The sequence below is a fragment of the Bombus flavifrons genome, chromosome 15, assembly GCF_040668555.2.
Source record: "Bombus flavifrons isolate JBK064 chromosome 15, iyBomFlav1_principal, whole genome shotgun sequence".
Classification (NCBI taxonomy): Eukaryota; Metazoa; Arthropoda; class Insecta; order Hymenoptera; family Apidae; genus Bombus; species Bombus flavifrons.
In genome coordinates this window covers 5,767,653-5,780,523 of record NC_138456.1, presented here as the reverse complement: position 1 = coordinate 5,780,523, position 12,871 = coordinate 5,767,653, and the positions used below count along the sequence as shown (strand labels likewise).

General features: G+C 32.0%; 1 protein-coding gene and 1 long non-coding RNA gene across 4 annotated transcripts; one reads left to right on the top strand and one right to left on the bottom strand.

Annotated features, from left to right (window-relative positions):
• Positions 1-3,436: 3,436 nt before the first annotated feature.
• LOC138187482 (uncharacterized) lies at positions 3,437-11,165 on the bottom strand. Of its 3 annotated transcripts, none has more exons than XR_011175181.1 (8): positions 11,054-11,165; positions 10,797-10,953; positions 9,559-10,572; positions 8,724-9,414; positions 8,423-8,516; positions 8,144-8,207; positions 5,352-6,487; positions 3,437-5,193 (listed from the first exon to the last, which is right to left on the bottom strand). It is a non-coding gene; the product is annotated as an uncharacterized LOC138187482 (long non-coding RNA). The 3 variants fall into 3 exon arrangements; XR_011175180.1 differs by having other exon boundaries at positions 5,352-8,207; positions 9,559-9,652; positions 9,943-10,572; XR_011175179.1 differs by having other exon boundaries at positions 5,352-8,207.
• LOC138187481 (chymotrypsinogen A) lies at positions 8,384-11,060 on the top strand. Its single transcript, XM_069128313.1, has 5 exons — positions 8,384-8,518; positions 9,097-9,343; positions 9,561-9,706; positions 9,820-10,091; positions 10,842-11,060. Exons 1-5 carry the CDS (start codon positions 8,428-8,430, stop codon positions 11,022-11,024), a joined length of 939 nt encoding a protein of 312 aa, XP_068984414.1. The 5' UTR covers positions 8,384-8,427; the 3' UTR covers positions 11,025-11,060.
• Positions 11,166-12,871: the final 1,706 nt, after the last annotated feature.

Here is a 12,871-nt window from a genome sequence, read left to right as displayed (position 1 = left end):
ACTAGCCCTAATCTCCTTAGTTTATCAGATCTAGCTAACTACCGCTACTTTTATTTATGTTTATAAATAATATTAGTCGAGGTCTGATATAATTATAAACAATGTAATTAGTATCTTTGACTAATCTATTGACTTATCTATTTTAATTGTTTACGAATTTCTAGAAGCGTCGCACTTCGTGTCGCATATAGATTCTTGCTCGGCGTATTAAAGAAGCGTGAACCATTGATAATGTGTTAATTATTTCACACTATATGAAAATGTTTTACATATAAATTATTTTCACTACAGAATAGGAAACTCTAAGGTTCGGTATAGATGAACGGTTTGCGAGAACGTCAGCCGCGTGACACTCTGTTGCTGAGTTTTAGAATAGCATAGATTTATATGAAGTAGTTTACACAGGAATGCAAAACGCGGCGGCAAATTAACGCAAAAATTGGACGCATAAACGTAGTGGGAAATTACCACGGCGGTTACGCTATCGCAAATCGCTCGTCTGCCTAAATGGAATGTTATGCGGCTCGTACTGATCTATATATGTTCACAATTTTCGCGTAGCTGCGTATAATAAATGTACTATAAACGCGAGATGTTATCAAATGATTCGCACGTGTCTATCATCATTACTGCCGAAAAGTTTTTATGAATTTTTTGAATGTACATTTAGGGCCTTATCACGCACTACCTGCTGCGTCGAACACAAAATTTACGGACCATTTAAAACCAAGAAAAAGAAACAACAAAAGTAAAAAAAAAGTAATATGAATAAACAAAGCGAACCATATCACGCGGATAATTACGTTCCTAAGAACGAAAGCCAATCCGTGTTAGTATGTACGGTATGCAAACGATAAGCGAAAATTCGTTTGATATTTATCATCTAACGTAAAAGTAACAAAAAGAAAGACATAAACGATAAATAAACGAATATGCCTAATTGTATAAAAATTGTGTATAGTTCGTAAACATTTTAAGATGAGAACAGAACGAGAGTACGAGGCAAATTTAAGACTGTATCACAAGGAAATAGTATGTTTACTTATTTTATTCTAGAATCAGTAAATAGACGAGCGTGCGATGAATTATTAATACAAATTCGACATAAGTAGTGATGCAATGTCTGTATTCAGAAATGTTAGATGTATTGTTAAATTCGAGATATTTTTTGGAAAAATATGATCTTTGATTGAAAAATCGAATTTGGCGATACGATCACATTAACTAATTTTAATTAAAAGTAATAGATCTGTATCTATTTGTACCTCGAATTCATGTTACTTTTATTATACTGGTAGAATGATGGAGCTTAACCTTAGAATTAAAAGATTAACCTCCATAAAAACTATCTATTTCCGCATAATAATAACATTTTCCGTTATTGATAGTATTATTATTGTTGTATATGTTAAATTATTGATTCAGACAAGAATTAACCAATTGAGTTTTTCGACATTGCCCAAAGAATCAAAGTGACATCCGTGAAAAGAAAAGATTTGTGAAATAAAACGAAAAGGTGCTATCGTGTAAATCGAGCCTTACGTAATTGGAATTAAGCAACGAACACGCTTGCGATTTATCGTCGATAAACGTATTGTATAGTATTTCCATAAGAAGCTTCGTTACAGGTATAATCATTCGATAAATACCGAATCGCTCAAAAAATGCTTTCGAAGACATCTCTTCCCTTCCAGTCTATCTTCCGTAGTAGACTATTTCAAGCTAACATTAGTTCTGCTATCAAATTGTTTCTCGACAGCTTTTAAGATTTTATCAATAAGAAATCAATACGATCAATGAATCGAATAGCGGAAGAAATAAAGTGAGGATAGGTTGGTGCTTTGTTAATTATGCAGTTTAAAGTTTCTAAACTGCATAATTTATACAGTCGTTATCTAAATATGTTAAACACAAAGTTAATTTTGGTTTGCTCCCCATTTAAGGCGAGATGTTCTAGGTGTGCTTAATGCGCGCATCTACGCCAAGACAGTCAAATTCAAATCACATGATAAATCAGATACTGCGAAAACAAAAGCATACTTTTTCATTGTAAATGTACAAATGTGCCCGACGGATGCGTCAGATGCCGGCTGCGATATCGCAGCGAGATTGCGTTGCTTATGTGACTTGGGTTTAAGACTGCTTTTGACGCAGACACGTACGTACATTGGACGCACAAAGGAATTCTCGCCTTTAAGCGGTGCGGTGTGTTAATACAAAAAATGCGTCCGTGGCAGTTTGTGTACAAATAAAAAGTTTAGTGTCGATTCCCAGGAACAAGATGACAAAAATGACGTTTAACGTGTTAATGGAAGACCTGAAATGAGTTGTAATTTTGAATAGTACAAAATTAACGAAAGTAAATGTAAGTTTGTGACGAGTGTGAAAAAAGTAAAAGTTGAATGGCTTTTCCTTACGCACCGTTATCGAATAAATTTTGGACACCTCGCTATATTTCCTTTAATTAAGTTTATCCAGCATCTAAATCGCCGTGCTTTAGATTGTGATATCCATTAGGTTTTACCTGTAAGTTCATATGGTACAAAATCAAGTTTGCTCAACATATCTTATGCATCATACGTAGGACATGTGCAAGTTGACTTGTGCTTTAAATCAATTTTTTTCCTTTCATGCTAGAGATAAAATAAAGAATACATGGAAGCATGGAAATTATTTTAATCTTATTTGTTTCATTTCCTTTAACATCCTAAATTCGATTTGTAGTTTGATGAAAATTTTAATAAAGCTGCTTTTGTATTTTTATTTCATGTTATGAAAATACAAATTGCTCACACATGTCCGTCAAAATTACGTGATTAATGCAGAAAGCACATTATATCATGTTCGTAAGTAAATGCGTGATATTTCATTGTCACAGTATATTATTTTTTTGTGTACTACTCAAAACAATTACAAATCATTCAATAAACTCATTATGTCGTTAAAACATACGCATGCTCAAAATCTCTTTAACTGGTTAACCCATATAAGCAATAAAATCAAAATATTAGTCAAAATATCCTATCAAGAAAGTGATCAATAAGTAGAATATATGTAGTATATTATTAATCTACGAAAGAATATATATACATACACATTTATTATAAAATATAAAAGATATAATTACATGTATGTAATCAATATATACTTATTTTTTCTTGGATGCATTATATGTACCTTTATGAAATTTGAATGCAATAATTTCCTCACCTGCAAAGCTCTAACGTAATTGTTTTGAGTAGTGTATCTATTTCATTAAGAAGAAGAATAAGTCTCACCGCCTATAAAAGGATTAACATGTTTCGTGCACGAACACAAAACTCGAAAACGAGATTTGAAAAATGGAAAAACGTTTGATGTAAAGAATATAATATTTTTAGGATAGTTGATATATCGTTCAACAATGTTCCTCCGCTTCGTTACCTTTGTACGATATTAATGATAACGATTTCGTATAAATATGTACAGACAAAGATGATTAAAGGTAATGAACACGTAAAATAAAATACCACACAGAGACAGACGGTCGGAAATGCCCTACTGCGTTTTATGTTCAATCGAGAACTGTATCATTTTGTGTTTTTAATCTTTGAGAGAGGCAAATGAATGGATTACTGGAATGTTGTGTAAAGCGAAACAATAATCAGACAATAAAAAACAATCACCTGTGAAGGGAAACGTCGCGTTACAAATTTGAAGATTTTGCTCATCTTCAATGATCTGAATCAAAAAAATAAAAAACAAAAAGAAACCTTCAAACTTCTTGCGTCTTCTTGCGATATGTCGTCCCTTTGAAGTTATCTTGTTAATTCGGTCAATGTTCATAAAGACGGATACTCACCGACGAACACTACATGAACACTGTTGATCACTTGTAATTACAAAATTATAAATGATTCAAACTATATCATATTTGATCTTATTTTAATTAGACAAATGTTATGAATAAGACGTGAATTTGTTAAGTCGATGCTCTAGTTCTTATTTACAGTTAAAAGTTTTATTTAGTCTTTATATTTCATGTAGTTTTATATAATCGTATAGAGTTAGAATTTAAGAGAACTGAATATTTGTTATTTGCTAAGTAGAATTTTCATCATATTTTCATGAATTTGTATTCTTTATACCGATGAGACATATGTGCATTAGCTAATTACATTCTTTAGAAAAATGGGGTTAGGACAGTTAAGAACTAGGGCAACGAAGTGTTTACAAGAAGATTGCGTAATGGTTATGAAATATCTGGGAACGGTATTCGTGAGATGTTAGCCGGTGTGGATGTTACTTTCAACTTCTCACCGCGAACACAGGATTTCTATTTCCACACTTTTCGAGTTCAAGTTCGAGTTTGTATTTTTTCTTGATATGCAAAGAGTCCTATATTATTCGCGAACGCTGGTGGAGACGCGCTTTAACGCGATCGTTTTCCTGTAATGCTGTTACAATCACTAGTCGTCAAGAGTAATCGTAATCGACAAGGATTAACATCACAAACACGAGAAACTGTCTGTTACACTTTTCGACCTGTATATATTGTCTGTACCGATATTGTAAATACACTCGTTTGTTCACCTACACAATCAATTGTATACATATACTGATGCAATGTAATTAACAGAAGAGGTCTTGAACTGTTCGTTGTTCCACGACACAGCTGAACACGCGTACATTGATCTTTTTTTGCTCGATCTTTTGATCACAGAAATGCTGAATGATTGCAATGGACATTTCAAAATTTTGTTCGGTAAGAAACAATCTAATATTTTTTAACATAAATATTATTAGATTCAAGAAGAGATTGAATTTCTTCTCTTTTTTGTTTATTTGTATTACATTAAATTTTTATAAAAGGCATCTATGTCTTTTGGGATATTTTTTTAAACATTTTCAACGTTGAAACTCTTTTTTAATTAAGATAATGGGACAATTGACCTTTGGGTATTGTAATTTCTTTCTTTCGAAATATATAATTGTGTATTTGCAGTCGTTCAACATTAATGAATAAAATTTTTGTATTGCTTACCAAAAAATGTTCTGATTGACTATATATCATTGTATTGTCAATTACAGTTTATAAGATACTTTGTAGCAATTTTTATCTCCTAAATGGATTCAATCTATTCCGTCTTTTTACACATTCAGCACGCTTATTATTGTACATGTATATTATAACGATTCTCGAGTCTGGTTGATCTAAAAGAAAACGCCGTATCAAATTAGGCTAATTTGCTTACTCGCGATGTATTGCTGTAAATTCGAATCTCAATCTGTATTGATTGGAATGGTTAAGAGAAAGCAATCGACTGTAATAACAAAAAAAAGTACACAGATAAACAAATATATATATATACCCTTGTAGTCCGGTATAAAAACAAATTGATTAAAATATATATAACTGATCTCAATGTGTTTTCTTGCTTTATGGCATGTGCCTACCTTTCCTCAGCCGCCATATTGCATTTTTATATCCGGGCAATATAACACTTCCGGTCTACATATAACCTTTTACATATTTTGTTATAATTTATTACAAATCATAATAAATTACAATATATATTATATGTACCTTACATATTATTATTAATGATATGACAATAAAAAATTTATATGAATTTGTATCAAAAGATATCTCAGTTTTATATCTCAGTTTTTAAATTTCAATTATGATAAATAATTCCATAAGATTTGAAAACTACCTAAGTATGCAGGTGTAGTAAATGGTGCATGCACTATGTTCTTTAAGGATATCAGAAAGCAGTTTTTTTATAACTTTCTCTATTGTAATTAATGAGTGAAAATGTGTATCGGTTTTTCATAAATATTAGATGCACTTTTTTACAATTGGATGAAAAAATTATTACAAGCGGGAAATATAAACATTTTGTATATCCTGTAAGCAATGTATAATCGAAACGGAATATTTTCATTTTCTGCATGTAGGAATTTTAAATTGAACGTGAAACACACGGAATTACGGTCATGTTAAATCGCTTTGGAAAAACAAAAGGATCGCTTTCATCGACTTTACTGTCTTCGCTTTCACAATTAGAGCTGATTCTATACAAGTATTACACTTGGACTGTTTCTAGTGGAAATAATACGAAATTATTCGATGTTAGCTGAAATAGTGACAAAATTGAACCATAGAAAATTCAAATAACGACGGACGATTCGTAGAAAACAATTTTACTTTACATCGCTTTCTTCTGAACTATAAAGGGAGAAAAAAGGAAATCTCGTTTACACGCTTCCTACCTTGTTTCAACTATATAATTTACGTCGTGGAATTTTTGTAATTTCGATCGAGTTTCATAATTTATAACGCTATAAAGTTCTCTTTGAACGAATTAGCAATGCTAAAAATGTTCTCGTGAACAGAGAGAGTAATTAAACACGCTCAACTCGTTACTTATCTCGACGTCACATTGCATTCCTCCTCACTTTCCTTGCCTCATGGAAATGGCCTCGATAACAGCAACTCTACAAGCTGCTTCAAAAAAGGAAACAAACTATTATTTTTAGTTCTCAATATCCTCAATTTATAATTAACATGTTTTTATAGTTATACAGGTTAAAGTTATACAGGTCCTTTCAAAACATGTCTTCCAGTTTTCAAATTTGAACATTCTTCCTTTTCTCATGGAAAAATATTTAATAAATCTTTTTATTTATGATACTTATATTATTTAATTATATGTTAATAAAGTAAATTCCAAAGATGTCATCTTCAAGTTTTTATTATTTTTGTCTTTTATGAAAGAATTAATTTCAAAATCGAGTATTGTAAGTATTGCTCGTCTGCTTCTATAAATTAATTTGATAATCAATGTAATATAATGATCCTTTTCCAAGAATTTTATGATTGAATTTTTGAATCGTCCTCTAGGTTCACTGCTCTGCATCACTGACATTCTCGTTGTAGTGAAATGACAAGCTATACGTGCGTTTATGTTTCTCAGCGAGAATCCGTTTCTCGAGAGTAATGATTAACAGGTTTGTTGGTAAACACGCTACTGCATCGGGTAATTCGACGTCAAGCAAAAAAGCGATCGTTCCTCCGATGCCTCGATAATGCGTAATTACGAGAAACTACAACTAAATGATTCATAACGGATTATACGTTACAGACTGAAAGGAAGATCTGTAACGCAGGATGTGTTTAGTAGGCGAATTGGGTTTCTAGATCTAGACATCACCATGAAAATATCTCCATTTCTAAATTTGATAGTTTAAGATTGAATGACGTATACATTTTTTAAATCCTAAAATTTTATCCTCAAGTCCTTTTAGGTACTAAGTTAGATTCAAATTAGATAAAAGTTATTTTAAATAACACATTTTTTAATTTCAATCTTCAGTCCTTTACTCCTCTTAAACATTCAATTATATCTATGCCAAGTTTATTAGATTTAGCTCAATTGAGATGAACCAAAATTAAGTACTAAATTAAACACCAAATTAACATTAAATTTGAATAATTAGATCTAATCCAACATTGAATGAAATATAATCTACATAAAATTAAGTATGAATTACATTCACTATCTCATTAGCAGAGCTGAAACAATATCTTAAGTCTCTTTAAACTCAAAGTAGCGATCAACTTTCTTTTTCCCATGAAGATTTTTCTTTCTCAAAGAAATAGTCTTTAAAATTCCTATCTGAAAACCAACGAAGAAGATTTGTTTCTATTCTAAAGGAAGTGTGTAATATGCAAGTTAATTGAGAGTTAAGTAGCCAATAATAAAAAAAGGATTCATTGATAGAAGGATCGTATTGCACGCGTTTGTGAAGACACATGATTCATAATCGTATCTAAGAAAAATGAACGTTTCTAATTGGTATGAAAAGAGCGAGGAAGAAAGACAGTGATGGCAAAGAGGTAACTTTCGTTAGTGAGAGCGATATTCGTCTGTTTAAGAGCTGCCAGTTTCCACTGGTTCGTCGTGATCGCAAGTATGCATATTCCCCTTCTTCGATGGGAATCGTCAACGATCACTTTCTTCTAAGTAAGTTCCTTCGAAGGATTTACTCGTTCTAGTGAACGATCCGCAACAAGGATTACCTAGTCGTACTCTCGTCACTTGCCTTTATCGTCTTTGTTAAAAGTTGTAAACTTTTGTAGATATCTTTGTTAAAGTACCTTTTATTCGTTTATTTTATTTTCTTCGATTATGCGTGTCTTTTTAATATCATTGTGATGTTATCTGAAAGATGATAGAAATTAATTAATTGATAGTAAAAAAATTGATTTGTGTACATTGTGAGATTTAAAACATTCAAAGGTATATTAAGAAAATTCATTATCAATAAAATAGCAAAGTTCAAAGTGTATATCGTTATAATTCAATATGATGAGTATGAGACAATAAAGTGTACGGGGTTGAAGAAGATAGTTGTATACATGGTGTGCTTCCCTTACTGGAAATGAATCTTCGCGGTGGGCTGGCGATACTTCTTTTCATTCTTGCGGAGATCGACTGCACGATCCTGAGGATCGTTCAGGAAGATCATTTCTGTAAGTATAACATAATGTTAAGCTACCGTTTCTATAACACTTATCGTGTACTTTTTGAATATTGTTTATAATGTATTTTTAGATATTTTTAAAATATTGTATGTCTTTTAGCTTTTTAAGGAAGATCATTTTTATTTTTCAAGTTTGATAGCCATTAAACATTTTAATGCAATTTCTATCCATATAATAAATAGATTGTTTGTACCTTTATGAGAAATGGAAAAGTGGAAAAGTCTGCAGGATGCATTTAATATGCTAAAATAAAAACACTAATAATATTTAGTGAGTGACACAGATCTCTATTTGGATCCTATTTCTGTAACTAAACTGAATTAGAATTAGAAATAGAATTTATAAAGAAACTGTTATACATATATTATAGAACTATTATATGCATTTTGTATATTTTTAAATCTTTAAATTTCGCGTAAATTCGTAAAAATTTACAGTCTACAAATAACCATTTCGTCAAACCATTGAATATATTACGTATTTAATTGATATTAGTTGACTACCAATGAAAGTCAACGAGGTGGGAAACTTGAGTTTTTGAATAACAGCTTGCGGATGTCCTTCAGCATCGCATAGGCAGCCACGTGCGATTCTGTCGGTGAAAAACGTCACTTCTTCTACTGTGGACAAGCAAAAGAACGTCGGGAGTACAACGGGTCGAATATTTAACGGGAAACCGAGTAAACGAGGCTCTTGGCCCTGGCAGGTGTCTCTACAGCTTCTCCACCCAAAATTAGGATTTATCGGTCACTGGTGCGGCGGCGTTCTCATTGAACCCACTTGGGTCGTCACAGCTGCTCATTGCATTCATAAGTGGGTTTCACTTTTCATTGAATCTATACGAACTTAGCGACGAGCTTCCAGATTATCACTATATAGAGTGTCTAAAAAAAGATTTATTAAATTATTAGATAAATGTACAATGTTGTTAGCCAATGAAATTTATCCGTACATGTAAAGATTAATTAAATATAAATATACATATTTTGATCACCATCGATTTATAAACTGACTGGATATTTACTTACAGCGAGCTTTTCAATTTACCGATTGGTGCACTGTGGACGGCGGTGGTTGGGGAATGGGAATTAGACTCCGGTGGACGAGGCTCGGCAAGACTACCTGTTGAACGAGTGATCCTCCATGAGAGATTCAACAATTACTTACACGATATTGGTAAATAAACAATTTTAACCCTAAAATGGTATCGTTGGCTTGATAAGAACCTAGGTAACTACGATAGTTTGTGTTAAAATTACTAAAATTTAGGATATTCAATTTTCTCTTAGCGCTGATGAAGTTAGCTAGACCAGCTCCTTTGTCCAAAGTAGTACGAACGATATGTTTACCGGAACCGGAAGAGGAGCTTGCGAATAGACAATGCGTCGCTTCTGGCTGGGGTCGATACGGACCTTCTCAGTCACTTTCCACTGCATTATTAGAAGCCTCAGTGCCATTGCTAGATCTTGAAAAATGCATGAAAGCTTATGGGAAATCGGTATCGCTTCGAAGCGGTCATCTCTGTGCTGGTCACACTGATGGCTCGACCGGAAGCTGCGTGGTAAATAATCAATTTCTATATTATATTAACTAAATTCCTGCCGAGTAAAAATCTAAGCTGGAATGCTTGATATTATTATATCATATTATGCTGCATACGAGTAACATTGTTCTAATCTTATTATTTCAAAAGCAATTCTTTTTATCCAAATTCTAAAACATTTTCATCATTTCATTTCATGAAATTTAGAGTTATTACTTTCGTCGTTACATAAGATATCTACCACCGATCATCAAAATACACTTAAGTAGATTGGAATCCTTGCATTTTCTGGATAATGCAATCTGGCTCTCTATGACAAGGTTCTATCCAGATGAATCTCGTCAATTCCTTTACTCATAAAATTGCTATTTATAACAATGTGAAATTAACATTAAAATCTCTCCATACTCATCATACTTCGATTTTAATACGCCTTCTGAAACATTTACTACGCTTTATAGTAAATATTTTTTCCTTTTTCAGTATTACATTCGCACACCTAAAAAATATTTTCAACAGTTAGTTATAAATCTTTTTAAAAATTTTTGAATATGCATATATATATATATATGATATTAAGCAATATTTTAAGTTACAAGATAAAAGTATAGTAGTACACATTTCTTCGTTTCAAGATTATTAAAATTTGATTCGAATATTTTAACAATATTTTCAGTAATTAGTGTCGTAAATGTTTTTAGCAATATAAATATACATATATACATTTATAAGTAATGTTTTAAATGATAAAATAGAAACATCTCTTAGGGTGATTCTGGAGGACCATTACAATGCCGTCGAGCAGACGGAGTATGGCAATTGGCAGGCGTCACTTCTTTTGGATCAGGATGTGCTAGACCAGGATATCCTGATGTGTATACTAGGATACAGTATTACGTAAAATGGATAAGAAATACTATGAACAAAGACGATGATACGCAATTTTTATAATTTTGATCAGTATATTAATTCACGTGTACCTTGAAATGTAGATAATGCTTATGTAAATATTATTCGAGTAGACCATTGTACATATGCATATACGCTCTCCTGTGTAGCTTATAATACAAATAATTTTTAATAAAAAAAAAGTACAATGTATTGTTCTATTTATTATATGTATCTTATCCACACAAATTTACCATAATTTGGAAACAATCGCAAAATCTATATACGAATAGAACACGCTGCATCTGAAAACCATAAAACCTCGATTTCAATAGGAAATAAGACCAAGCATATACATATACATTCACGTGTTATGGAAATGAAAGCGCATCCACTGCACTGGTAAGTTCCAAAGAAAAGCCATTCGCCAGGGGCTAAGGTATCTTCCTATGCCCGCCAACGTACATTATAATATACAGTGGCTCATGAAAGTATTTTAGCATTTGTAGAAAACTTTTACAAGTATATTATAACGTATTATCTATTTTTTTTATTATTTTATGATATATTGTATATAAATATAAATGTATGACGTGTGTTGTATGAAACTCTTTGAAATCTCCTTAGCAATGCAATGAGCCTAGTAGTTACGGTACAATCGGCAAGGAATAAATTCCATGTGGAAAAATGAACAAAAAATACAGAATAAAATTTTCTTATTACTAGATACTTGTAATATACCTTGTATTACAATAAATATCTATATACAATGATCAATTATCTGATTCTCGTGCAACGATCATTTTCACTTTGCACAATAATTTCATACATAACAGAAAATATAAATAATCTTTAATTTATATTTTTACAGATACATTTTACACGTATATACCCTGTACCCTGTATGTTAGATCGTATATATGCAACACGTTGAATATTTTATGGCGCGAAATACAATTTTTAATAAAACAGTTGATTGTTATTAATTTGAAAACAAATTGAGGGTCGGTTCCTTGTCAATTGTACCATTATTACTGAGACACCCTCTATATTTTGCTAAAAGGTTTCTGCAAGTGTTCAGATACTTTTGTGAGCTGCTGTATGTATACTTCGAAATGATACCGATGTTTCTATACCGGAAATACGACCACATCTGCATTTATATGACTCTCATAAGGGGAGAAAATCCGAAGTTGCTTCACTCTTTTCGAACATCGTAGATTCAATGTTACGCAACCTCGTGATTGTGCGTATGACAACCAAAGCGATTGCATCTCCACCTCCTAGTCTCTCCTCTCCCTTTCCACCCATTTCCTCTCTGCCCCTCTTCAACCGATGAAATTAGAAGTATCGATCTGTCACAGGAACCGCGTACACCGTGGTAACTAAGAGACTCTGAACACACAAATTATGCCGAGATGCATCCATTAATTAGCTTAATACGTACCACTTAGCATACCAAAGCATGCTCTGATCAAGTTTCGTTTACACCGTCTATCCACTATGTTTCTGTCGTTATTATGTACTGTGTGTTCTAGTGTCGAGTGTTTATCGATTTATTTGGAGCCATATGTATGGCTTGTATATTATAATTTTTCAGTTTTTGAAGAATATTATTTAAATAAAAAATGCTTGACAATAAATATGCAATGCTATGTAACGTTTTACAAGTAAATGGATTGTAATGACAAATCAACGGCACAATATTTCTCAATGTTAAATCAATTATGTTAACGTTAAAATATTAAAATGTTAAACCCTGAAACATTGAGGATTTAACAATTTTATAGTCAGCGTTTCTACGTCTGTTCTATTTATGCTATGCTCCATTATCTATATTATTTATAATATTCTGTTTTGTATGTTATCTATAGCATTCTGCATGCATGCTATCCATACACATTATATCT